Here is a 27260-nt window from a genome sequence, read left to right as displayed (position 1 = left end):
ATGAGCACTCGGTAGCTTTCTTATGATGCTGCTTTATTGAAGGTGTATCCAGCATGGGTTATAACAGCACAACAATGGGTGTGGCAGCTAAGAGAAGAACTGCACATAGACAGCCCTGCCGCAAAGCATGTCATGGTGACGTAAAGCCGCAACGCCCACCCGCTCGACTCAGGCAACCCAGTATATGACAGTACTTTGCTTATGTGTTAAGTCTATGCTGTTTTGGGGAGTTTCATGAAAGACTGCAGTTCCGTGTTGGCTCTGTTGCCATTCTGATTTGCTGGTGGACACAGGAATCTACCACTAGCAACATAGCATGCCACATCACTGTGTGTTCCAGTCTCTGTGAAAGTGTTAGCTACGGGCTATGTGACAGGGTGTCTGCAATGATAAGAGTATTTCCCAGGACATGCTCCAATACTGGACTGAATCCCAGGAGCCTCATGAGAAGATGTTGGTACCATAGTGGCACATTGTCCAAGCTGTGTTTGTTAACGAGAGGTACCAGTGACTCGTAGTCTGTTACACATTTTAAACTGAGCCGGGCCACTAAACTGTCAGACTCTTTGCACACCCACACACCCACCAAACTGAACGTACTGAACGTAGCATGTTCTGCTCATTACTCAGATTTCAGGAGCTGGTCTGCAACCTATTGCTATTCACCTGTTTCCTGCTGCTGATGCGAACCCACAGGCTACGGGAAATCTAAAAGGAGTTGGAGAACTCACCTAGCTGGGGTTTTTTGTTACAATGTGCGCTAGCTTTGGGTTGCTCGTCCTGCTCTTTCCCTAATGATGCCACTAAGCTGTCCAATGCAATCAGGGGGAAAGCGCTGGCGTGGGCTGAGGTTTTTTCATTTATCATTCCATTTCTACCTTCCCATATGAATGAGCTGAGAAAGAAATTTGCTCACCTATATCTGAGGGCAGTTTAGCTAAAAGATTGTTTGATCTATGCCAGGGCATCCGCAGCATAGCTGAGTTCTTAGTTAAGTTTCAAACTGTGGCCGCCACAGCGAGCTGGCCAGATAATGCATTACAAGGAGTATTTCTCCAGGGTTTAAATGATCAGATGAAGGGCCAACTAGCTTTCTACAACAACATTCTTACCCACATTGTCCATTATTCCCTCCAGACTTCATTTATGTATCAATCCTGCTCCATCTTCTTGCATAATGACTTGGAAAAGTAATTTCCTCTGCTTGCCTTTGGGTCTCACAGGTTGAACTTTTCCAGAAGCAATTAAAAGCACAGTGAACTTGTCAACATATACTGATGTACTGATGCTTCAGCTTCTTCCACAAAGGTCCACTGGCCAAAATGTAAAATATGATGGTTTTACCATTACCAGCTGGGACCTGCTCTACCTCCTGTAGCTTAGGAGCAAGCATTTGGCAACAATGGGAAGCAATTTCTGGAAGAACTAGACTCTGGAATGAGGTTAAGGGGAGGGAAACAGTGAAAAAAAAAACACTGGGGAAGAGAGCCAGAGATGAAAGTTAACTAATGATGAAATGCAGAGTGATGTATAAACTGAGAGTGAAAAGAGGTGAAGAAGAAACGCTCCAGCATCATGGAAAGCCCCCAGCAGCCTAGGCCTATTGCAGCTAATTAATGCATGGCTCAGGGTCACGTGATCCAATCCTTACTATAAGCTTTATCAAACAGGAAAGTTTTAAGCCTAATCTTAAAAAGTAGAGGGGGTGACTCCTGAATACAAACTGGGAATATGTTCTGTAAAAGACTATGTTGAAAGCTAAAAGCTGTGCTTGCCATTCTACTTCTTTATACCAGAGGAAACCACAAGCAAGCATGGGCCAAAGCATGTTTGGCCCATATCCAGGAGTAAAGGTAGTTTTTTGTGTTGGGATAAAGGTCATTACTAGGGGTGGAGAAGGACCCTGTGTAAACCTCTCATAAAGATATGTAGTGCAGCTCTCCAGAGGACAATGGTGCAAGGGACTGTTGATACAAAAAGACACGGCACATATAAATCCAAAAAGGAAGGAAGCTGTTGCATTTTCTGCTATGCTGAGGAGACACTGCAATACCCTTGGCTTACCTGCCTCAGGCTGGCTTCCGTTTTAATATGTTGAACATCATGAATGCGTTCAACATATGCAGTAACATGAAGTTTTATGAATGGAAAGCTGGACCAATGAAGGGTTGGTTAAGTATCAAAGGTGCTTTTCTCTTTTCCTTTCTGTTCCCGTCCTTTTCTTTCCTTTCTTCCAATTCTTTTGACCCACAGAGGCTAATTTAGTTACCAGCTCCAATGCATGTTATCTCTAATAGTATACATCACTGTCTGTCCTTACCTTTACTACAGGCCAGTAGTGGGGCTGGCCCAGTAGTTTAACAATAGCTGGGACACCATAGTGCAGACGCACGGCATTCTGGGCTAGCTCGGCATCTTGGTGGCGGGAGGTGAGATGCCGCAGGGCGCAGACCGCAGGTTCAGCAACATCCTCCTTCTCGCCAGCACGAAGCACAGCATGGATCAATGCCTCCACTCCACCATACTGAGTCACCAGCGTCTGTAGGAACACATGGGGAACAGAAATCTGGGTTTTTCACCATGAAATACAAATGTGAATCCACACATCAAAACAAAGACAAGTAAACATTAAGTTACATCGCTTTGTTAAACTGACGTTCTTTAGAATTGAAATGTGTACACAGCTGAGGTGTTCATGACCACTGTGACACAATCACACATGAACAAATAAAATCTGTTGGCCGTTTATTTAATCTGATATTTTTAATGACTTTGGTTGGCAATAAGAACTTAAGAATTTCAGGAAATATTCATAGTAGTATGTCTTCATACTACGCCAGCATGCGTAAAAATGGATTTATAAAAGCCCAGAACATCGCACCTAAGCTTGTGTATATTGTACAATATGCACAAGCTTCTGCTCATTTAGAAAATGATATTTGCCAGCAGTGTGTTTTGTGTATTTTAAAACTTGACTGCATGTCTGTGGACTGTGGGAGGAAGCCGGAGTATCCGGAGAGATCAACCCACGCAAACACAGGGAGAACATGCAAACTCCACACAGAAAGACCCTGGTCTAATGTTGGAACTCAGAACCTTCCTACTGTGAGGTAACAGTGCTAATCACCAATCATTGCGCCGCCCCACAATACGGAGAACAACTAATAAACTCTGAGCCTGTGAACAAAGACAGCAGTGTCTTTTTTAAGAAGTTGAGAAATGAAATCTGGAGCTTGTTCTGTATACTGAATTTTAAAACAAATCCTAAAAACTATTTGGAGCCAGTGTAAAGAATATAAAAAAGAAGTAATGTGAGCTTGCTACAACGTGTTAATAGTCTGGCTGCAGCACTTTCTATAGCTTGAAGGCGTGAAAGAAACGATTAGTCCAAGCCGGGCATTACCATTATTTAAATGCAATGACATAAATGCATGGATAATTTTTTCCAGGTTGGCTGATGAGACCATATGTCACAACTTAGAAATGTTCCTAACTGAAAGATGTGAGTCGTATTACACCAAGACTTCGAATGCTGAACTTAGTTGAACAAACAAAAGCAAGAGCCTGAATGTTTCTAAGATATATTTCAGGAGGAGCTACAACCATGGTCTCAATGTTGTTGGTGTTTAAAACAAGATCATTCCTAGAGAGCCAGTTGGTAACTTCTGTTAAACTTCTGTTAAACAAGAGTAGTCTTGTTTAATAAGTGAATTGAATTGGATAGGCTGTCCACACTAGTGTAGACTAGTGTGGACAGCCTATCCAATTCAATTCACTCATTTATACAGCACCAAATCACAACAGTTGCCTCAAGGTGCTTCATATTGTACGATAGACCCTACAACAACACAAAGAAAATAGAGAAAACTCTAACAATCATATAAGCCACTATTAGCAGAGTTGGAAAAGGTACAGATATTCTGTACTGAAGTAAGAATACTCAAGTAAAAGTTACAAAGTAGAGGCTCTGAAATGTACTCAAAGACATTTGGAGACATTTTTGTGCAAAGCTAACTGAACCTTGTGCTATATTAACATTAAATAAAATAAAATTAAATAATATCAGATGGGAACTGAATTCAACAAGATGTCAGCAGATGTTTCACGAGTTCTCCTGGGTGATTTCCATCCTCTATACTGACACTACGCTGTTTATGATGTCTTTTTCCCAGATGGTATAAAGTTGGTATGAAGGTGGAATTAGTCAGTGGATCTAAGGATCATCAAATTCATATGAATCTCTCCTATATTTGATGTAACCTCACTCTGACTCATGAAACCACAGCCACTGTGCACCAGTCACACGTACTTTTATTTACTTAAAGACAGTTTGTGTGTTTGCTGATGTCTGTTGAGCTGATAGAAACATTGCAAAAAAGTCACTCCCTTTATGATCACTCCTCTTTAGTTGGACTTGCTAGATGCCGAAGTACCACATTCTGGTGTTGTGGCAAGAACAAAAAAAAAACACCACTTTTAACCCATGACTTTAGCACACACCATCTCTTTTTGTGTGACATCCTCTGGTGATTAATAAACAAACTGAATTGCTCTTCATCTGTTTAGTCCTAAATCGTGTTGATGTTTGGAGGCTCACAGTAACAAAATAATAACTTTCCCCAAATGTGCTAAAGCAAAAGTAACAAGCCTGTTTTGAAAATGTAAGAAGTAGAAAGTGCAGATATTTGTTTAAAAATGTAGGAAGTAAAAGTAAAAAGTAGCCAGGAAAAAACTACTCAAGTAAATTACAGATACAGTTTTCAGGTATCTGTACAGTTAAGTACAAAGTATTTGTACTTTGCTACTTCCCATCTCTGCCTATGAGCTAGCGCTTTGGCAACAGTGGGAAGGGAAAACGCTGCACATTTTTATTTATTGGTTTACACTTGTGTTACTAACCTCTTCTCAAATAACATAATTATTTTCAAAACATTTTTCTTGCTGTTTCTTACCACCCCAGTCTTTTGTTGCCCTGTCCCAACTTTTGAGAGATGTTGTTGCCATCAAATTCAAAATTAGCCAATACTTTTTAAGAAATAGTGAAATGTCCCAGTTTAAACATTTGATATGTTTTCTGTGTTGTGGTTATAATAAAAAATATGAGTTCATGCATTCTGTTTTTATTTACATTTTACACAGGATCGCACCTTTTTGTTGGAACTTGCAGCGTTCTAGAAATCCTTTACTGTTACAACACTTGTAAGTGGTGGAAAGTACTCCTGACAGAAATGGTGACATCATAGATTTTTCTTTTACTCCAGTTCAGCGTTGCGTTAGGGCTAGAGCCTGTCCAGCTTACAATCTGGACAGGCCAACATACTGGATGTGTATGTGAGTGTTTGTGTACCTTAAGACATTAAAATTGTACTTGTTTACATGTTAGTTCCATGTAGTCTTGAAAGTTGTGTGTCTGCCATCTCATCATGGTTACCTTGTTGCGTGAGTTATTGCATGTCAGGTTGGACAGAATGCCGGTGGCACAGGTTAACATGTTCACATCATCTGAGCCCAGCTGAGTGACCAGTATCTGCAGCAGACCATCTAATCCCTCCTACAGAGCAGAACCAATAGAGATAAAGAAAGGATCAATCACAGCAGAGATGTATTGGAACAAAGTTAAAGTACAAAATGTCCTGGGATAAATACATTTCTATACATTTTATGGAGCAGGATGTCTAACCAAACAAGTATCACTAGGTTTTTTTCTAGGCATCAGTTGACAGTCGTGATGTTATTAAAACTTATATAAATATAGTAATCTTCTCCTCCTTCTCATGTCATATTTAGTATATTCTGAAAATCCAAATGGATTATTTTTCTCCTAATTGTTGATCATCATGATTATTGCTCCATGAAGCAGTTGTGAAGGCAATTGTGGAACATCAAAGTACTTTTCCTGTTCCAATCCGCTGAATGAGCTAGTTTGCTACCTGATATTTTGATGGAAATTTATTACATGGTGCTTGAGGATTGTGTGTCAGTGGTGTGAATGTCATAGCTAGCAAGTTAAGAGCAACTGTTGAACTGCACTAACTGAAGTGACTTGCAAATGAAATGATACTTACATACCTTTTCTATTCTGAGCACTCAAAGTGTTGCATATCTAGAAGTTACCGTTAGGATTTTGTAAAAAATGAAAATCATCTACAAGGCCAAGATTGCACCATTTAGGGTTCTGGGTTTTAAGGGGATGTGTTGATGGGATATTTTGTCTATGCGCTTGATATTGCATGAACCAGCTTATATAAAGTCATCAGTATAACTAATGACCAGCGATCATTTGTTTTGGCTTCTTTATCTTTACATACACACGAGTGACTTCATGTCATCACTGTACCTGTTTGGTTGCTGCGTCTGACAGATTACGGAGTGTCCACAGACAGTTCTGGATCAGACGCTGGCTAGACCCTGTAAGATGCTGCCCCAAAGCCTGCATGCCTCCTGAGCACACATGTGAACATATGGTTACAGAACATGTAGCATGTTGCGCTAAGCCCACAGTATATTCAGCAGTAGTTACATACCAGCTTCGACTATAGCTGGTTTGTTGCTGGGGCAGACAGACAGCACTTTAAGGACACGGCTTGTCGTCCAAAGCAGCTTCTCATAGTTGTAGTTTCTCATGATGAAAACCAAACACTCTGGACCCCCATTGGCTAGAATAATCAGCTGACAAGAAACAGGAAGTAGGAAGTGTTGATTAGGTATTAAAGAAAATAAGTAGACCAATAGTCTCCTTTCCAGCTCCAGGGTCCTCTTCTCACCTTGCTTTCCTGGTTTCCGTAGGACAGGAGTTGCAGACAATCTGTAGTAATGGCTAAAAACTTTGGGTTGCTCTTTTTCAATAAGGGAACTATTCTCTGCAGGCCATCAGCAAGACGCACAGCCATCTTTGCTCCCTCTTGATGCAGCAGCAGGTTGTGAAGAGTGGTAATTCCGTAAAATAGGACTGATTCTACTGGTGAACTGCACAATGAAAAATGGAAAAGGATAGAGATCCCATAAAATTAATAGATTTCAAGGCACATTAGACAGTTTATGACCTTAACTGACTTCTATCAGACACAGATAACTCATTCAAAAGAAATCCCTGAGACTTGAGTTCAAGACTTTTTTTCCAGTGTCCATGACTTGATAGCAGCACCACTCCCTTCATGAAGCATCTGCTATTGGTGAATTCTGCAACAGCAAAAACGATGGTAGAATACCACTTTTGGATGAAAATGCAAAATAAGGTAGTGCCCCGAAAAACTCTGTGCGTAAAGGTGCTCAGATGTGTTAATATGGCTGCTGAGTATCAGGCCTTGTTTCTAGAAGCTTCTAGAAATTAACTGATGATGTTCTTTAGGTGCCACACTTGCATGTTCTAACTTTATAGTACATGCATATAAAAACAGCCCTGATGGCTACTTTGATATCTGTTTTTATACTGTTGAATGTAAATATCTAAATCCACCAAGACTTCAGAACCATCAGCAGCACAAAGTATGTGTCACGGAGGACCCAAGAGCAAACAGAGGTGAGGACACAAAACCGGACTTAACAGAAGGCGAGCCTTTATTTAGGGCCGAAAACTTAAGGAACAAGGCAGCAAAGCAACTGAGGGAAAACCTGAACATAGACTGGGAAAACTATGGCTAAACAAAGTACAAACTAGGACTAGTTAAGGCTGGGGAACTATGACAAGGGGTAGGGGAGATAACACAGACGACGCGACACAGACTGTAAGAAACACAGAGACTAAATACACATGAGGGATGATCAGGGGAAGTGGCCACACATGGGAACGCAGCTGACACACATGAACTTAACGACAGGACAGGAGGAGTGAGCTGAATACACAGACAGTGAATGCAGGCCTTCAAAGTAAAACAAGAAACATGAGACATGAACCGGGGAGACGTAGTACAGGGGGAGGTGACATAACTGACAGCATGAACTTGACAGTACAAGACACACAGACATAAACACACGAAGGGCAAGGGAGACGTAATGCAAGGGTAACATAATTACAAAAAGGGCTGGACTACCTTAAAGAACCTAAGCAAACAATAAACATCAAAATAGGTTAAGCATAACACACTGGGTCACACGACCCAGGACCATGACAGTATGGCCGCTTTGCTCAAGCAGACGTTTTTGCAGTTGCTAGTCTGAAATTAATTTAATTGGACAAAAAGGGTCCAACAACACGGGGTAATAATGTGGAAAAAAGCTTCGGCAATGAGGCAAAACCAGTTAGTAATAGTTGCAGAATACATTGGTAACAATATGATAACCTGCTAGCAATAAAAAGGTAATATCTGTGCATTAGACTTTTCTTTTCTTTGTTTTTTTGTAAGAAGGCTTTAAATGGTAATAGCCTCATAATAATGAGGTTACATTTGCTGATGTTTTAGCATAATAATAAAGTGATTAAATTAATCCTAACTTAGGTTTCCAGCATTCTGCTTTGCTTAAAATCAATGATGTAAATATTGTGTTTATTGTTCAGGCTTGTTAAATGCAATTATGTATGTTTGGCAGTTTCTGGGTAATAAGCAGGAGTCAGCGCTGCAAAATGCAAAACTGCCTGCTTCTATTCAATAACACATTAATAACATATTAAAGCAAACTTTAAAAGTGTGTAATTATTACTTTATTATTATTATTATTATTTCTATTTAATACAATCATTGATCAAAGAAAGGTTCAAGAAATGTGATGATGACCTGGAAACACTCGTGCAAAACACCTAAAAAAATATGTTGTTAATGCTAAAAATGTAATAAACATGTGTAAAAGATGAATCAAAAGTTAGCTTGAAAATAATGCATTCTATTTTATCGTGGATCACAATACTGTCCAAAATATCTAAAATAGTTTTTGAAAAACTTATATAATACATATGAATAGGTCAGATTTGCATGGGAAAGAATGGAGCGAGGGTAATGTTGGTTGAGTTTGTATTAAAAGGCAGAAGTAAAGAGGACATAGAAAGGAAATCTGCATGTTGATAGCATTGATGCACCAAGCAGGGCTCTCTCTGTCAAGCTCTTTTTCATTTTCTCTTCTTTAAATTCAATTTTCTTTCATTTTCTGTACAAATTAAGCTCCCACATCAATTATGAGTGTGAAATATCCTCTTCTGTTAAGCCTGAGTGTATGGAATTATTTAGCAGCCCTTCCTGAAGGTTGGAATAGTTCCCATAATCAGTACTGCTAGCCTGTTAGCAACATCTGCTACAATTGTCTGTTGATAAACTTTGTTAAGCTCCTTGTTCCACTGGGTATGTTGGTAAAGAGGATATGGGCTACAGGGTATCTATATCAAGGAGGCAACATGCAGTAAACACTCACATATAAAAATGTAAAGAAGGTGGAGAAAATCTTAAGCATATAAGTACTCTAAGGACTTTTAAATAAGTACTATCCCTTTAACCCCTGGAAACAATTTTTCGTAAACTTTATATTATTCATGAATGCACTTCATTATTAAAGTGTATATATACTTACTTCTGCCGTTTGTATCTGCAATCTTATTCTTACTACCCAGGGCTTGTGACCCTAAGTAAAACAGGGCACTTCCACACTCAGCTCTCTCTTCATTTCCACAGAGCGATACAGAGGTCCATCACTGCTGATGCCACAACAACTCATTTGTCGGTCTCCCGCTTCACTTGCACCTTGCACGTAAACAAGAACCCGAGATACTTGAATTCCTTCGTTTGGGGCAGCAACTCATTTCTGCCTTGACGTTAGCACTCTACCCTTTTTCGCCTGAGAATCTTGGCATCCAACTTGGAACAATTGTTTCTCATTCCCGCTGTATTACACTCAGCAGCAAAATGCCCCATTGCAAGCTGGAGGTCTCTAACCACAGGAATTGGTGGTTCCGCCCCTACTTGGTGTTGGCTCTCTCTGTGGTGTGGTATTATTTCCTGTTCCTGTTCCACTGGCCAAAAGTTTTTTTGTGTAGCTTATCTATTTTTTTCCTTTTATAATAACTCATTTCATGGAATAATCTTCTACACCCTGCTGAATCATAATACTAACTTTGTCTTTAGGGATTTGCTACAAAAACTTAGCTCATAGTGAAATCACTAGCAGCATGTGTTCTTCCCCTGTTCCTCCCATGCTTATTTTAAAGACCTCATAGTGCCATAACACTCCAATAGAGCACTTTGCTCTCAGACTGCTGTTCACTTGTGGTTCCTAGCATATTTACTGTAAATATCGAATGGGAGGCAGAGCCTTCAGCTTCAGAGTCCCTCTTCTGCCGAACCAGCTTCCAGTTTTGATTTTGAAGACAGGGACCCTTTCTTCTTTTATGATTAGGCTTAAAACTATCATTTTTGATAAAGCATATAGTTTAGGAGCAGATCAGTGGACCGTGAATCACCGTTAATTTTGGTGCAATAGGTTTAAGCTGCTGTGAGCTTTCCATGATGCACCGAGTGTTGTTTTTCACTTTGTATTTATACACCACTCTGTATTTAATGCTTAATACTTAATTATAATTAATCTCTGACTCTCCTCAACAGTCAGAGCTTTAATCTGCCTTCTTCCAATTACCCTGAACCGGTAGCGGCAGATGGCTGCCCCTCCCTAAACCTGGTTCAGCTAGAGGTGACTGTTGTTGTGAATGGGTGGAATGGGTCCAACGTATTGCCTAAATGGGGACCAAGCTCTCACTGCGGTTGCACAGTGACTGATCTTCCCATAACCATAACCACGTTAAGGTGGATAATGTTAAACTGAATATTTAACTTGAGCAGATATTTCTGCTGTCTAGCTAAATGTAATTAAATGAAAACCACTCAAATGAATCTAGCAATTATATTTCAATAGTTTCATAAAAGACACAAACCTCAGTCTTTCAAATGACAGTACAGTACAGGACCTGGCTGTGTGTGGACTTTGTCAGCCTTTCAAACATCTAGACGTCTGATTTCTGCCAGAAAACTTTACTTGTATTTCTACAGAAAGGACGGTCTAGTACAATTAACATTGTTGTCCGAACGTGTGCATGCCTGCTCTACCTTTGTTCTCAAGTCCACATTACTGTTCCAAGTTCACTTACTTCCTGTTTTATTTTGTTAGACCTTTGTCTCTTGTGCTTTTTATTTAATTTTACATCCCAGTTAGGTACAAATGTCCTCTCCTGTTGCCCTCATCAGTTTGTTTATTTATTCCCTCAGTTTGTCTGAGTTCTTTGCTCTGGCCTCCCCCATTCCTCATGCATGTGTGTGTCTGAGCTTTGTTTTTCCTTAGTTTTTTCTTTCCTTGCTCCTGGCTGTCCCATATTTTGTACGGTGTTGGGGTTTAGCATTGATGTTGCCTTTTTCTTAACTATTTTCTGTTTAGAGACAAATAGACAATCAGTGAAAAGTGTAAAAGAAAGTTGGTGGTTGCATTCTTAGTAAGTGCTGTATTCAAAATGACCAGCAGTTTGTTTGGGGTTTTTTTTACATCTTGGACTGGACATTAATAAGTCAAAGATTCATATTTAGAGCATTTGTAATGGCCTTCCTCTGTGTTTTGCTTTTCAGTATGTAAGTATTTTAAGTTGCCATATGCTTGCCTTATTTATAATTGTACAAATTGTTATTTTTTATTTGTATCAATTATAGTACTAGAAATGTTCATTATTATTTCATCTTTATGTACTTCATTTCATGAACGTCATTCCCAGCCATTTTTTCTGCAAAGCCCTTAAAACATATTTCAAGCACTGAAATGTTCAATACTTTAAAGTCCTGCTTGCAACAGATGTACAAGGTTTAGATTCAAGGTAACGTTGCCAAACCACGTTGACAATGAGCATAATCACTACGTCCAGATAACAGGACACAATTTGCCAGATTCTGCTACCAAGTATAGCAAAGCCTCTGGTGTATAGAAGGCAGTTTGGCATAATGTTTTAGCCTAAGTGCTGACAAGGCAAAATCATTGAACATAATTCTAATAACAACAATCTAAGTATTTGTACCTTAGCATTCGGACCAGTGCTGGTATCCCTCCAGCCTTGAATATGGCCAGCAGTCCCTCCCTCTGGTGCGATAGGCTGTGAAGCACACTGGCTGTGCAACGTGCCGTCTCCATGTCAGTTGTTGTCGTCATGGCACACACCACGGATGCCACCATGGCTGGAGACTGCACCAGCACGCGGAGACTGGCCTCCTTACGGGTTAGCTGGTTGACAATCATGGCCGCCTTGTTCACGACAACCTAGAAAATAAAGAAGCTAGCCATCTAAAAAAACACTGTTTCCTTGGTGTTCAACAAGCTAATCCTTAGTAATTGATTGTGTGAGCTCTGTACCGGATCCTCGTCTCCCAACAACTTGGTGAGTTCTGGCACTGCCCTGGTGGCCAGTTCAGCATCATCTTGGTAGTTTATCAGGTGGACGAGAGCTGTCTTTAGCAGCCGAGAAGGTTCAGCCAGTCGTTGCACATTGCTCTGCTGTGAGGGATCTGACTGGACAGGCATGGCTGCCTCCCCTTCTACCAGAGTCTCTGGAAACATGGCAGCCCTGACCCGCTGAGCCCGGGTAAGAGAGTACTGAGCTTCTAAATCTGTTGGAGGGAGATGGCAACAAGAGTTATGGTACAGTGTGTGTAAACTGCAAATCTCATAAACCCATATGCCATCAGTAGAAGAATTTAAAAAAGCAAATCAAATGCTCAAGCTACAACATTTTATTTCAGGAAAAACATGAGCTCATTTTGAACTTGGTGACAAGAACACATCTCAAAGAAGTTGGCACAGGCACAACAGAAGGCTGGAAAATACTGGCAACCGCCTGTGTTACCCCTTACCCTTCTAGCAGACGTGCCTGTGGTATCAATCAACTTATCGCATTTACAGGATTTTAAAAAAGAGTTTAACGCAGGACCTCCTTGCTCTTCAAAAACTTTTCTATGGTCAGACGAATCAAAAATTGTAATTATTTTATGGAAAAGATCCTCTGGACTAAAGAAGAGAAGGTCCATCAGCAATCAGTTCAAAGTCTGCCTCCATTGTGGTAAGGGGTTGCATTCGTGTATATGCAATTACCAGTTTGTTTGGAAAGGCACCATCGATGCTCAAAGGTATATATAAAATTATTATATTATATATATTATTATATTATTTAAAGGTATATATAAATTTTAGAACACCATATGCTTTCATCAAGACATATTAGAGCAGGACAATGCTAAACCACATACTGGACTAAATGGCAACTGGACTGATTTTTGTATAGTGCTTTTCTACTTTCCTGGAGCACTCGAAGAGCAATTCACCACATTCACCCATGAAAACCCATTCACACAAGCACTTCCTTCTATGCTTTTAAGTGCTCACTAACTACTGGTGACCAAGATGGTGGCGCGTGAACAACGTGAGGCTCAGTGTCTCTCCAGAATCTGCTATTTAGCGGTTTTTTATCTACTTTTCATCAGATTATTCATCCAGAATTGCTGACCTACAGCAGACAAGAGCTTCTGGACATCTGGACTCATAACTCCAGAATCAGAATCAGAATCAGAATGGGTTTATTGCCAGATGTTGAGGTTTACAACATTAGGAAATTGCTGCGGTGCTTCAGTGCAGACAATAAGAATTAAAGTGCTATGTAGAAAGAAAGATATGTGCATGAGATATACATGAGATATATACATGAGAATAAGAATTATGAGTGCTACGTAGAAAGATATATACATGAGTGCAGGTGGTGATCAGTGCCAAACATATATACATGAGAATAAGAATTATGAGTGCTACGTAGAAAGATATATACATGAGTGCAGGTGGTGATCAGTGCCAGACATGAAATGATGCAGTGACACAGCGTAGGGTCATGTGTTAGTGGCGGGGACAGTCATGTGGTTATTGTTCATGTGTTCAGCAGCAGAGGGGAAGAAACTGTTCTTGTGGCGAGAGGTTCTGGTGCGAATGGACCGGAGCCTCCTGCCTGAGGGGAGCAGGTCAAACAGACTGTGTCCAGGGTGAGAAGGGTCAGCTGAGATCCGAGCTGCACGCCCCAGTGTCCTGGAGGTGTACAGGTCCTGCAGAGATGGGAGTCTGCAGCCAATCACCTTCTCAGCAGAGCGCACAACACGCTGCAGTCTCTGTTTGTCCCTGATAGTGGCTCCAGCGTACCACACGGTGATGGAGGAGGTGAGGATGGACTCGATGATTGCAGTGTAGAATTGCATCATCGTCCGTGTTGGCAGGTTGAATTTCTTCAGCTGCCTCAGGAAGTACATCCTCTGCTGGGCTTTCTTGATGACGGAGGTGATGGTGGGCTCCCACTTCAGGTCCTGGGTGATGGTGGTACCCAGGAAGTGGAATGAGTCCACAGAGGTGATGGGGGTGTCAGTCAGGATGATGGGGGGGAGTGGGGCTGTGTGCTTCCTGAAGTCCACAATAATCTCCACTGTCTTCTGGGCATTCAGCACCAGGTTGTTGTGGCTGCACCAAGACACCAGACGTTCAACCTCCCTCCTGTAGGCAGACTCATCCCCGTCAGAGATGAGCCCAATGACGGTGGTGTCATCTGCGAACTTGATTAGCTTGACAGACTGGTGGGTGGAGGTGCAGCAGTTGGTGTACAGGGAGAAGAGCAGAGGAGAAAGAACACAGCCCTGAGGGGAGCTGGTGCTGATGGTCCGGGAGTCCGAGACATTCTTCCCCAGCCTCACGTGCTGCTTCCTGTCCGTCAGGAAGTCAGTGATCCACCGGCAGATGGGATCAGGCACATTCATCTGGGAAAGCTTGCCTCGGAGATGGTCTGGAAGGATGGTGTTGAAGGCAGAGCTGAAGTCCACAAACAGGATCCTGGCATAGGTTCCTGGGGAGTCCAGATGCTGCAGGATGAAGTGTAGGGCCATGTTGATGGCGTCGTCTACAGACCTGTTGGCTCTATATGCAAACTGCAGGGGGTCCAGGAGGGGGGCCGTGAGGGTCTTGAGATGGGAGAGAACTAGGCGCTCAAATGACTTCATGACCACAGATGTCAGAGCCACGGGTCTGTAGTCATTTAGTCCAGTGATCCTAGGTTTCTTGGGGACAGGGATTATGGTAGAGGACTTGAAGCAGGCAGGCACATGACATGCCTGCAGTGAGGAGTTGAAGATGCCAGAAAACACTGGGGCCAGCTCGTTTGCACAGTTTTATCGCCGATCTCTGACTCATCCCAGAGATCTCCAGAACACCGGAGGCTGCCCACTCTCCCCGGCCGGGTGGAAGTGCACACAGACGGCACCGAGATCGTAAACAAAGGCGAGGTAGGCGCGGAGGGCTACGGGCTAAGCTAAAGCTAACACCACACCGGCTGCCTTTACCCAGTATTTTCCTCACCAACATCCGTTCTCTGGCAAACAAAATGGATGAGATACGGCTCTCCATCACTAACAACAGACGGATTATGGACTCAAATGTCATGTTTTTCACCGAAACATGGTTGAACAACAGCTGCCCGGACAATGCTATCGAGTTAGCAGGACGCCACACACACTGAGCCGACCGGCTAGCAGATGACTCCGGCAAGGCCAGAGGTGGAGGTTTGTGCATTTATATTAACAATGCTTGGTGCATGAACTCCACTACTACCGAGAGTCACTGCTCACCTAATGCGGAGTTTTTAATGGTCAAATGCAGACCTTATTACCTCCCCAGAGAACTCACTTCTATCATACTCACTGCCGTGTATATCCCCCCCGACGCTAATGCTAGGTTGGCCATGAAAGAACTTTCTGCAGCCATTAACAAACACCAGAATAAACACCCTGAGGCTGCTTTTATTGTTGCTGGCGACTTCAACCACACCAACTTAAAGACAGTCCTCCCCAGATTCCACCAACATGTCTCCTGCCACACCAGAGGAGACAAGACTTTAGACCATGTGTATTCCAACCTGGCTGGAGCCTACAAAGCCACACCCCTCCCCCACATTGGACAATCGGACCATCTCTCCCTGTTCCTCACACCTAGGTATAGGGCTTTGGAGCGTGATGTCACGGGGGGTGGGCGTGGAAAGGATTTTGGCCCGATCCGCCATTTTGGGGGTCTAGCGCAAGTGAAAAGGGAGCGAAGTCACACACAACACCGGCAAGAGAATAAGGTTGAAAATGGTTTATCTTTTCATTCTTTCCCAACTTGGAAGCAACATAAGGCAGCTCGTGTATTGATGTTACCAAACGAAGGCGTCTAGCCTGGATAGCAGCTGTGAGACGAGCTGATATCCAGTTCTCTTCCATCTCCAGATATCTGTTGGTGCTCCAGACATTTTCATTCCGGTAAGTTCTAAATATGTTCATATCACTCTTTATAGCCTATTAGTTTTATTTTCGATGCGCTCTGAGGTCATAGCAAATTAGAACAAACATCCTACTGAGTGATTTTGCAGAACTACCTTCTATCTATACAGATGCTAATTATTTGGCATTATTGCAGCAAACCAGCCTATGAAATGGATGAAACATCGTGACTGGGTTCCAGTGCTACACAAGGGACCTTGTTCTGGCTCCTTAAGAGTCACCACTCATTTTATGTAGTGTTATACAAGTTCATGCAATCTTTATTCGTTTCTGGCACACTGTTCATTTTATTTTGACATTCTACCGGAAGTGCTACTTCTCATTACTTCCTGTCTAACGGGAGAAGGACAGTTTGCTACTCCTGTGCCTGCCTATGCTACCTCTTAAGCCAGCACAGTCTTTTTACCATTCATCCATTCATGTATTTCGACAAAGCCATGCTATGCATCCAATCAAATAAATCCACCAGAAAGGAACAACGGTGTGGTTTTTCTACATGGGATGATGGTTGTCTGTCTGCCTAGTTAAGTGCGAGGGCAGAACAGTAAAAAGACTGGCGAAACGGCTACTTCAGGAGGCAGTCTTCCAGACATCTGACCCAGACGCCACTATGCTGTCAGCAGAGGAGTTGCAGCTGGAGGTACGGTCCACCTGCTCTGGATCTACATCCAGATCCCGCAGCTCACTCGCCAAAGCAGCAGTCGAAGCACGGGCAAAGGCCGAAGCAGCACGCGCCAGAGGAGAGTTTAGACAACGGGAGATTGAGGTGAAAATGAGGCAAGCAGAGTTAAGTGCTACATTAAAAGCACTAAAAGAAGAAAAGGAAGCAGAAGCTGCGCTCGCTGAAGCCAATGTATTTGAAGCAGCAATAGCAGAGGAGGTAATCGGGGAAATGTGGTCATCTCGTGTGTCAGAAAAACAATATGGGGAATCACGACAGGGTCAAGAGAACTCACAACCAGCGCTGAACTCTCACGCTCTACTCCAGCTTCCAGCTTCAACCCAGTCATACAGACTACAGAGTTATCTTGGATATTCTTCACCAGAGCATCGCAGAGAAGACTTGCCGGACCCCAAACACTTTACGCCGATAAAACAATGTGACATCAGTCCAATCCCCGATCCAGCCACTTCACCTCAATATGTCCCACAGGTAAATCAACAGGACATCAAATATGAGATTGGCAGCCATCTGACACCAGCTGCTGATACCCAAGAAAAATGTGGCCAAAGGTATGTAAGTACCACACCGCAACCTATGAGCTTTTCCCCTTACACTCCACCTTTCCAGCCAACGCACATCAACAACGGGAACAGTGACTTTGCTAATCTCGCTAAGTTTCTGGCAAAAAGAGAATTGGTGGCCGACGGTCTGACAAAGTTTACGAACAGAGCAGAGGACTACTGGGCATGGAGAGCTTCTTTCTGTAACGCTATTGAAGGGTTAAGCTTAAAGCCTAGCGAACAGTTAGATTTGCTCACCCGGTGGCTTGGAGAAGAGTCGTCTAAGCATGCCAAACGTATACGCTCTGTCAATCTCAACAATCCAGCAGAGTTTGGACACGGCTACAAGAATGTTATGGCACCCCAGAGGCTATTGAGAAGTCGCTCCTTGACAGACTTGAACGCTTTCCTAGAGTGTCAAACAAAGACCCTCAGAATCTCAGAGAACTTGGCGACCTACTTTCTGAAATTGATGCAGCCAAATCAGACGGCTCTTTACCTGGGCTAGTGTATTTGGACACATCACGTGGCATTGCCCCGATAGTTGATAAGTTGCCAACAAATCTTCAAGACAGGTGGATGTCAGAGGGGACTAAATACAAGCAGAGACATGATGTATATTTCCCTCCATTCTCATTCTTCTGTCGCTTCATCTTGTATGAAGCGAAAATGAGAAACGACCCCAGTTTTAAGTCTACTGTATCAGGTCCCACATCCTATCCAACAACTCACGACAACCACTATACAAGATTTGCCAAGTCAAGACCGCCTGTTGCCGTCCACAAAACAGAGGTAAACAAAACTCACAAACCAAACTTAGGCAGCACGAGTGAGTTCACAAACAAACTGTGTCCCATCCACAAGAAACCGCACCCGTTAAAGAAGTGTAGAGGTTTCAGGGAAAAGACACTAGATGAGCGTAAGGCATACCTCAGGGAACACAACATCTGTTTTAGGTGCTGCAATTCCTCAGCTCACCAAGCTAAAGACTGTAAGGAAGAGATTACTTGCCTAGAGTGCAACAGCAACAAACACGTTGCAGCGCTGCATGCAGGTCCAGCTCCATGGACACAAAACACAAAAGCTCAAAACATTGCCCCAGACCAGGACAGGGAGGAGCATGGCGGGGAGAGTAGCCTAGACTTGGAGACTAGCTCAGCATGCACTCAAGTTTGTGGGGACTTAGGTGGGGGGCGTTCCTGCTCCAAAATATGTCAAGCCTACATTTATCCAAAGGGGCATCCAGACAAAAAGGTCAAGGTTTACGCTATCATAGATGACCAGAGCAATAGGTCATTAGCGAAGTCAAATCTTTTCGACACCTTTGGCATCCCAATGAGCAACCTAGCGCCATACACACTTAAGACATGTACAGGGGTTTCCACCACAAATGGCCGCTTAGCTGAGAACCTCTTTATACAGTCTGTTGATGGCCAGTTCAGCTCTCCTCTGCCTTCTTTGCTCGAGTGTGACTCACTCCCAGACAACAAGAATGAAATACCAACGCAAGAGATTGCCCTAGCCCATCAACACCTCAAACACCTAGCAGATCATATGCAGCCCCTAGACCCTGAGGCTGACATTATGTTGCTGTTAGGCCGAGACATAATACAAGTGCACAAAGTGTATGAACGAGTGAATGGACCAGTCAATGCTCCATTTGCCCAGAGACTTGCACTTGGGTGGGTTATTGTAGGTGATGTATGCCTAGGAGGAGCCCATAAGCCAGCCATCATAGGCACATACAGAACGAGTGTTCTAGAGAACGGGCGTCCAAGTCTCCTAACACCCTGTCAAAACAGCTTTCATGTCAAAGAGCAGTCACACAACAAATCCTGGAACACTCACAGTTCATGTCAAATAGGGAAACACATATTCCAGCAAAGTGAAAAGGATGAAGAGCTAGCCCCTTCCTTTGAGGACCAAGCCTTTCTGGAAATTATGGAAAGAGACTTTTACTAAGACGATGCAAATAGCTGGACAGCTCCACTTCCTTTCCGTACACCGAGAACCCACCTCCCAAACAACAGAAACCAAGCACTCAGCCGCTTAGAGTCGTTGCGCCGCACATTAAATAAACGCCCTGAGATGGAGAGACATTTTATGGATTTTATGCAGGGGTTGTTTGACAGGGATCACGCCGAACCAGCACCAGCTCTCGAAGAAGGAGAAGAATGCTGGTATCTGCCCTTCTTTGGCGTTTATCACCCGCAGAAGCCCGGGAACATCAGGGTGGTATTTGACTCAAGTGCTAAGTTTCAGGGAGTGTCCTTAAATGATGTGCTGCTCAAAGGTCCAAATATGAATAACAGTCTGATTGGGGTGCTCATCCGTTTCAGAGAAGAAACGGTGGCTGTCACAGCGGACATACAACAAATGTTCCACTGCTTTCAGGTGCGAGAAGACCACAGGAACTTCCTCCGGTTCCTTTGGTACCGCAACAATGACCCAAGAGAGCCAGTTGTCGAGTACAGAATGAAAGTGCACGTGTTCGGCAACAGCCCCTCTCCAGCGGTGGCAATTTTCGGTCTGAGAAAGGCAGCACACCTATTCGACACACAGCACTATTCTGAGGCCAAACAGTTTGTTCAAAGACATTTCTATGTCGACGATGGACTCAAATCCCTCCCTACTGAGTCAGAGGCAATTAAGCTCCTCAAAGACACACAGGAGCTGCTCGCTGCGTCCAACCTGAGGCTCCACAAAATAGCTTCAAACAGCCCAAATGTCATGAAAGCATTCTCTACTGTAGACTTGGCAAGCGGGCTCAAGGTCATAGATTTCAACACAGAGTTTCCTCCAATGCAGAGAAGCTTAGGAGTATGTTGGGACATTGAAGGCGACACCTTCACATTCAGAGTCTCTCAAGCCGAAAAGCCTTACACGAAAAGAGGTGTTCTGTCCACTATCAACAGCCTTTTTGACCCGCTGGGGTTTGCAGTGCCAGTGAGCATCAAGGGGAGGGCACTGTTGCGGGAGCTGACAAAAGAGACTTGTGGGTGGGATGAGACTCTTCCAGAGGGCATGTTTAAGGAGTGGTCAGAATGGAAGAATGCTCTCAAACAACTCGAGCAAATCCGTATCCCAAGGCCATACTGCTCCTTCTCCTTTCTTGGTGCGAAGCACAGAGAAATCTGTGTCTTCTGTGATGCATCAACCCAGGCTATTGCAGCCGTGGCTTACCTGAAGTTAACGAACAAAAATGGTGAGACAGAGTTTGCGTTCATATTCGGGAAAGCCAAACTTGCCCCCAAGCCCGATCTTACCATTCCCAGGCTCGAGCTGTGTGCATCGGTGTTAGTGGTGGAAGTTGGGGAACTAATCAGAGATGAAATGGACATTCAGATTAGTAACATGCGCTTCTTCTCCGACAGCAAAGTCGTTCTTGGCTATATCTACAATGAGGCAAGAAGATTTCACGTTTTCGTGAACAACCGGGTGCAACGCATCAGACGAGCAACAGTACCAACTCAGTGGGGCTATGTACCCTCGGTGCACAACCCGGCCGATCACGGATCCAGATCTCTACCTGCCGAAAAACTGTTGTCCAGCACATGGTTGAAAGGGCCGGAGTTTCCCTTAAAGCCCTTACAGAGCAACTCATCAGGTACATTCCAACTTCAAAACCCCGACTCAGACATTGAAGTTCGTCCCTTGATCACTGCCACCATTCAAACATCATACCCCTGTTTAAAGACTGCAAACTTAGAATCTTTCTCCAGCTGGCAGTCCCTTACCAGGGCAGTTGCACGTTTGGCACACATTGCACGCACCTTTGAGGTAAAGCAATCAGGCGGACAATGTAAGGGATGGCATATATGTCATGAACTCACTACCTCAGATTTTGAGCAAGCAAGAGAGACGGTTATAAAAGCAGTCCAACAAGAAAGCTTCCCAGAGGAGCTCAAACAAATAGAGTCAAGGAAGGACATCCCAAAGAAAAGCCCTCTCTTAAAGCTTTCTCCCTACCTTGACAAATCAGGCCTCCTGAGGCTTGGCGGACGCCTTCTTCATTCTGACCTTGAGTCCGCAGAAAAACACCCCTTGATTATGCCGCACAAACACCATGTAACTAACCTGTTAGTCCGCTATTACCATGAAAGGGTCAGGCACCAGGGGCGTCATCTTACAGAGGGTGCTTTAAGATCCGCAGGTTACTGGGTCTTAGGAGGTAAACGCCAGATCAGCAGCCTCATTTACTCATGCGTAGTTTGTCGCAAGCTAAGGGGAGTAACACAGTTCCAAAAAATGTCAGATCTTCCTGCAGAACGCCTTAGTGCTGAGCCTCCATTCTCTTACGTAGGCATAGATGTGTTCGGGCCATGGTCGGTTGCCTCTCGTCGTACTCGGGGCGGACTTGCCAGCAGCAAACGATGGGCAGTGATGTTCACCTGCATGAGCACAAGGGCAGTTCACCTTGAGATCATAGAGGGGATGGACACGTCTAGCTTCATTAACGCTCTCCGCAGGTTCTTTTCAGTCAGAGGACCTGCAAAGCAATTGAGATCGGATTGTGGAACTAACTTCACAGGAGCCTCCAGGGAGCTAGGGTTTGACAAAAGGATTCCTTGTGACCCACGTGTTAAATCCTTCTTAAATGATCATGGATGTAGTTGGGTCTTCAACCCTCCCTACTCTTCTCACATGGGGGGCAGTTGGGAGCGGATGATAGGAGTGGCACGTAAGATATTAGACTCCCAGCTCGCTCAACTTGGTTCCAGGCCCCTCACGCACGACGTCCTGATCACCTTCATGGCAGAGGTGGCCGCCATCATCAACGCACGGCCGCTGGTTCCAGTGTCAAGTGATCCCGATGTTCCGTGCATCCTTACTCCCGCCACACTCCTCACGCAAAAAGTTGGTGCACCTCCAACACCCTTAGGTGACTTCGGGGAGAAGGACCTCTACAGGCAACAGTGGAAAAGAGTTCAGAGTCTGGCCAACTCTTTCTGCCATCGCTGGCGTAAGGAGTACTTATCAACACTGCAATGCCGCCGCAAGTGGCATTCCACCAGACCAAACCTGCAGCAGGGGGATGTGGTCCTCCTGAAAGATCCTCTCGTGAAGAGAAATCAGTGGCCCATGGGGGTGATCGCAAAGGTTCATCCTAGTAGTGACGGACTTGTCAGGAAGGTAGAAGTCAAGGTGGTGAAAGATGGTAAAGCCAAAGTTTACTTTAGGCCAGTCACAGACGTTGTTCTTCTTGTATCAGCTGCTGTGCAACAAGTTTAGTTTGGGTACAAGTGTGACATCTTACCGATGTCAGGTGGGGAGTGTTCTGGCTCCTTAAGAGTCACCACTCATTTTATGTAGTGTTATACAAGTTCATGCAATCTTTATTCGTTTCTGGCACACTGTTCATTTTATTTTGACATTCTACCGGAAGTGCTACTTCTCATTACTTCCTGTCTAACGGGAGAAGGACAGTTTGCTACTCCTGTGCCTGCCTATGCTACCTCTTAAGCCAGCACAGTCTTTTTACCATTCATCCATTCATGTATTTCGACAAAGCCATGCTATGCATCCAATCAAATAAATCCACCAGAAAGGAACAACGGTGTGGTTTTTCTACATGGGATGATGGTTGTCTGTCTGCCTAGTTAAGTGCGAGGGCAGAACAGACCTGCTGCAAACATACCACCATGCCAATCAGATTACTTCTTCCATGTGAGGGTGAAGAGGTGACCCTTCTGGATAAGATGGTGAAATATGAAATATGATATATATGATAAGATGGTGAAGGTTTGCTGCCGTTTTGATGAACAGTGTGATAATAAAACCAGGGAAGAATGAAACCTGCTCCTGTTAAATATTCTTAAGTATTGTGCTGTTAAAATTGCTGTATTTTTTCAAAAGATACAGTAAATAATGTTAGTAGTGGGTGATGTCATGTAAACACTCATGATTTTGTGTAAACATTTTGTCATTTGTAAACTATAAATGACATGGATTCTACATTGTAACTGATGTGATGTTCTATAAGGTGGTTTCAATAAAAAAAAAAAAGAGGCAAAAATTAGTTTGTTTCTTTATTCAACTTTTGAACAGTGGGACTCAGTCAGTATATATTCAGTAAATGCAAATTATTTACATGACAGTGCACTACAGGCATAAATCTAGACCCCTAGATAAAACATTATGGGTCATTCCCACAACCCACAGCTTTACTGTGTTCCAGCAAAGTATCCAATAGCAGTGACAACTCCTCCAAAGTAGCAGGTGGGATTTTTCTGTTTTGAGGACCCCTCCTTTTACCTGTCACTACAGATGGTCTGTTTATGTTTTGATCAAGAGCCTTTTTTTTGGGCAGCTGAAGAGGAGAAGTCTATCTTATGGCCAACCTCTGGCTGTATCTTGGTCATATTACCCAGAAAAACCCAGTATGCAGGTTCATCTGTAACAGTCCTTGTGCCACGGATCAACACTGTTGCTTCTACATTAAACAGAAGAGCAGCGACATGGCTGCAGGTCTCTGCGACTCCGGCCATACAGGTGCAGTGGGCGGCTTCAACCTTCCCTGTGATGCTCACAGTGACCCATGGCTGCAATGCTGGTTCATTTAGTCTTTGAGAGTGCAGGACCTGAAACACACACAGACAAAGTTCATTTAAAGAACAGAACTATGAGCCAAGGCCGACGTAAATGTGTTTTATCTACTTTATCATAAATGTAACAAAGTGTTTAGAAAGTTAGCACATACATGTAATTTTTTATTTTTTTATGTGTCCATCTATAGAACGCTGCATGTTATATTCTAAATCTGCCTGTTCTCTGTCAGAAACCTGCCTGCAGAAAATGAACCTAAAGGATGTAATGCAAGGATGTCATCACTTTAGAGATGGAGAAAGCATAAAGTGACAATTATGAATCACTTAATATGATAAGGAGATTCTGCAGGTCATTGATCAATATATAAAATTAAAATAAAATGTATTTTTAGTGACACAAGATACAAACATGGAAGCAAGATGTATAATAAGGATTATTTATAATAAACATTAATAAATTAGTGCAATTTCTTTAACCATAAAGAATAACAATCCTTCAGGACAGTGTCACATCAGTGCACTGAACTCATTATGTTATCCACCTAACAGCCTCCACATGTTCTCACTGTCATTTCCCCTCATGAATGAATTTATGCTGCACTAATCTGAATGTTTGCAGGGAAATCAAACGCATTTCACTCGCAGTACTCAAGCTGACTTACCTTTGCTTGAATGACGACTTGTACGCGCTGACTCCACAGACAAGGTACGAGAATATGTCAGGCTACGTCAATAGCGGTTGGTCTTCAGGGTTTCTACTCCACGGCCGTATTTCATACGGGTCCACATTTCCAATGCACGCTATTTTCTGCAAGTACCGCTGCTTCGCCTCTGAATGAAATCGGTCTCTATACAGTTCATTCTCTTTTGAGCTGCTTTTAAGCATCTTTCTTGTAGTCGTCGTTCCAACACAGTGTGTTTGGTTTGATTCGTAGACCCCGAAAATGGCGCTGCGCTCCCATAATGCATTGCGGTGTGACGTCAACTCCAAAGCCCTATTCACCACTCATCCAACGTGTGAAACCTGCTGTGAGGACAATTAAAGTGTGGCCAGAGGGGACAGACGCAGTGCTCCAGGACAGATTTAAAAACACAGACTGGAATATGTTCACCCACACAGACCTGGACCAGTACGCCTCATCTGTACTGGAGTACATCTCCGAAACCACAGACAGTGTCACCACCCAGAAACGGATCCATGTACCCCAACCAGAAGCCTTGGATGAACCGGGATGTTCGTCTCCTCCTGAAGGCCCGCAACATTGCCTTTAGGTCAGGAGATGCACACGCCTACAGTACAGCCAAAGCTAAGCTAAAGAAGGGCATCAAAAAAGCCAAACACATTACAAAAAGAAGGTAGAAGAACACTTCTCCAACTCCAACCCCCGACGCATGTGGCAAGGACTCCAGACCATCACAGACTACAGGACCACCAAACCCTCCCCCGCATCCTCTGATGTCTCCTTCCTCAACGAGCTCAACAACTTTTATGCTCGTTTTGAGCGAGGGAACCCCACAACCACAACCAAAGCAGACGTGACGCCAGACCACCAACCTCTGACTCTCTCCCCCACCGATGTAGGAGCGGTGCTGAGCAGGATCAATGTCCACAAGGCTGCAGGTCCTGATGGCATCCCCGGGCGTGTTCTCAGAGCGTGTTCTGGGGAGCTTGCAGGAGTGCTGACAGACATATTCAATCTGTCCTTGGCCCATGCTGTGGTACCGGCCTGCTTCAAATCCACCTCCATCGTCCCGATACCCAAAAACTCCAACCCATCTTGCCTCAATGACTACCGCCCAGTAGCACTCACCCCCATCATCACTAAGTGCTTAGAGCAGCTGGTCCTAGCACACTTCAAATCCTGTCTCCCCCCCACCCTGGACCCCCACCAATTCGCATACCGCCAGAACAGGAGCACAGAGGATGCAGTCTCCATCGCACTGCACTCTGTCCTCTCACACCTGGACAACAACAACACCTACGCCAGAATGCTGTTTATAGACTTCAGTTCAGCATTCAATACAATCCACCCCTCACAACTCATCAGGAAACTGACAGACCTGGGCATCAGTTCCCTCATCTGCAAATGGTTACTGGACTTCCTGACCAACCGCCCCCAACATGTCCGGCTGGATAACCGCTGCTCATCTACAATCACAATGAACACCGGTGTACCACAAGGCTGTGTGATGAGCCCTTTCCTCTACTCCCTCTTCACCCACGACTGCAGACCTGCTGATGGTTCCAACACCATCATTAAGTTTGCAGATGACACCACGGTGATTGGCCTCCTCAGTGACAACGATGAGGCCGCCTACAGGGAGGAGGTGGATCGTCTGGCTGAGTGGTGTGACACAAACAACCTGCTGCTTAACACCGAGAAGACCAAGGAGCTCATCGTGGACTACAGGAGGAATGCTGACCCACATCCACCCATCCACATTAAGGGGACGGCTGTGGAGCGTGTGAGCAGCTTCAAGTTCCTGGGAGTCCACATCTCCGAGGATCTCACCTGGACGACCAACTGCTCCAAGCTGGTCAAGAAGGCTCACCAGCGCCTCTTCTTCTTGAGGACTCTGAGGAAGAACCACCTGTCCTCAGACATCCTGGTGAACTTCTATCGCTGCACCATCGAGAGCATCCTGACCAACTGTATAACAGTCTGGTACGGGAACTGCTCTGCCTCGGACCGGAAGGCGTTGCAGAGGGTCGTGAAAACTGCCCAGCGCATCGCCAGAGCACCACTTCCTGCCATAAAAGACATCTACAGGAAGCGGTGTCTGAAAAGAGCTGGGAAAATCATCAAAGACCCCAGTCACCCATCACATGGACTCTTCACCCTCCTGCCCTCTGGGAGGCGCTACAGGAGCCTCCGGACTAAGACCTCCAGGTACCGGAACAGCTTCTTCCCCACAGCTGTCAGACTCCTGAACTCTGCCTCCTGACATCTGACCCACGTTAAACTCATGGACTGGAGATACAAAAACCCACAACCACCTACACACACACACACACACACACACACACACACACACACACACACACACACACACACACACACACACACACACACACTGGACAACTGTACCCTCATACACACAATAATAACATGGACTGAACCACCACTCACAACCACCAGCACTTTATACAGCCTCTGTAGAAACTATCCACACCCTCATTTATCTTAACACTGGGATTGCC

General features: G+C 44.1%; 1 protein-coding gene across 2 annotated transcripts in view; it reads right to left on the bottom strand.

Annotated features, from left to right (window-relative positions):
- The window catches only part of jupb (junction plakoglobin b), a 113960-nt gene that overhangs the window by 25676 nt on the left and 61024 nt on the right, over nt 1-27260 (bottom strand). For both annotated transcript variants that reach the window (XM_004575797.3, XM_004575798.3), the window contains 7 exons: nt 12304-12557; nt 11972-12210; nt 6765-6966; nt 6525-6669; nt 6338-6441; nt 5432-5551; nt 2321-2539 (listed from right to left, as the gene is read on the bottom strand). In XM_004575797.3, coding sequence (XP_004575854.1) covers nt 2321-2539; nt 5432-5551; nt 6338-6441; nt 6525-6669; nt 6765-6966; nt 11972-12210; nt 12304-12557 — 1283 coding nt within the window. The remainder of the gene's footprint in view (nt 1-2320; nt 2540-5431; nt 5552-6337; nt 6442-6524; nt 6670-6764; nt 6967-11971; nt 12211-12303; nt 12558-27260) is intronic.

This window comes from Maylandia zebra, linkage group LG4 (genome assembly GCF_041146795.1).
Source record: "Maylandia zebra isolate NMK-2024a linkage group LG4, Mzebra_GT3a, whole genome shotgun sequence".
Taxonomy (NCBI): Eukaryota; Metazoa; Chordata; class Actinopteri; order Cichliformes; family Cichlidae; genus Maylandia; species Maylandia zebra.
This window is presented reverse-complemented; position numbering and strand designations above follow the sequence as displayed.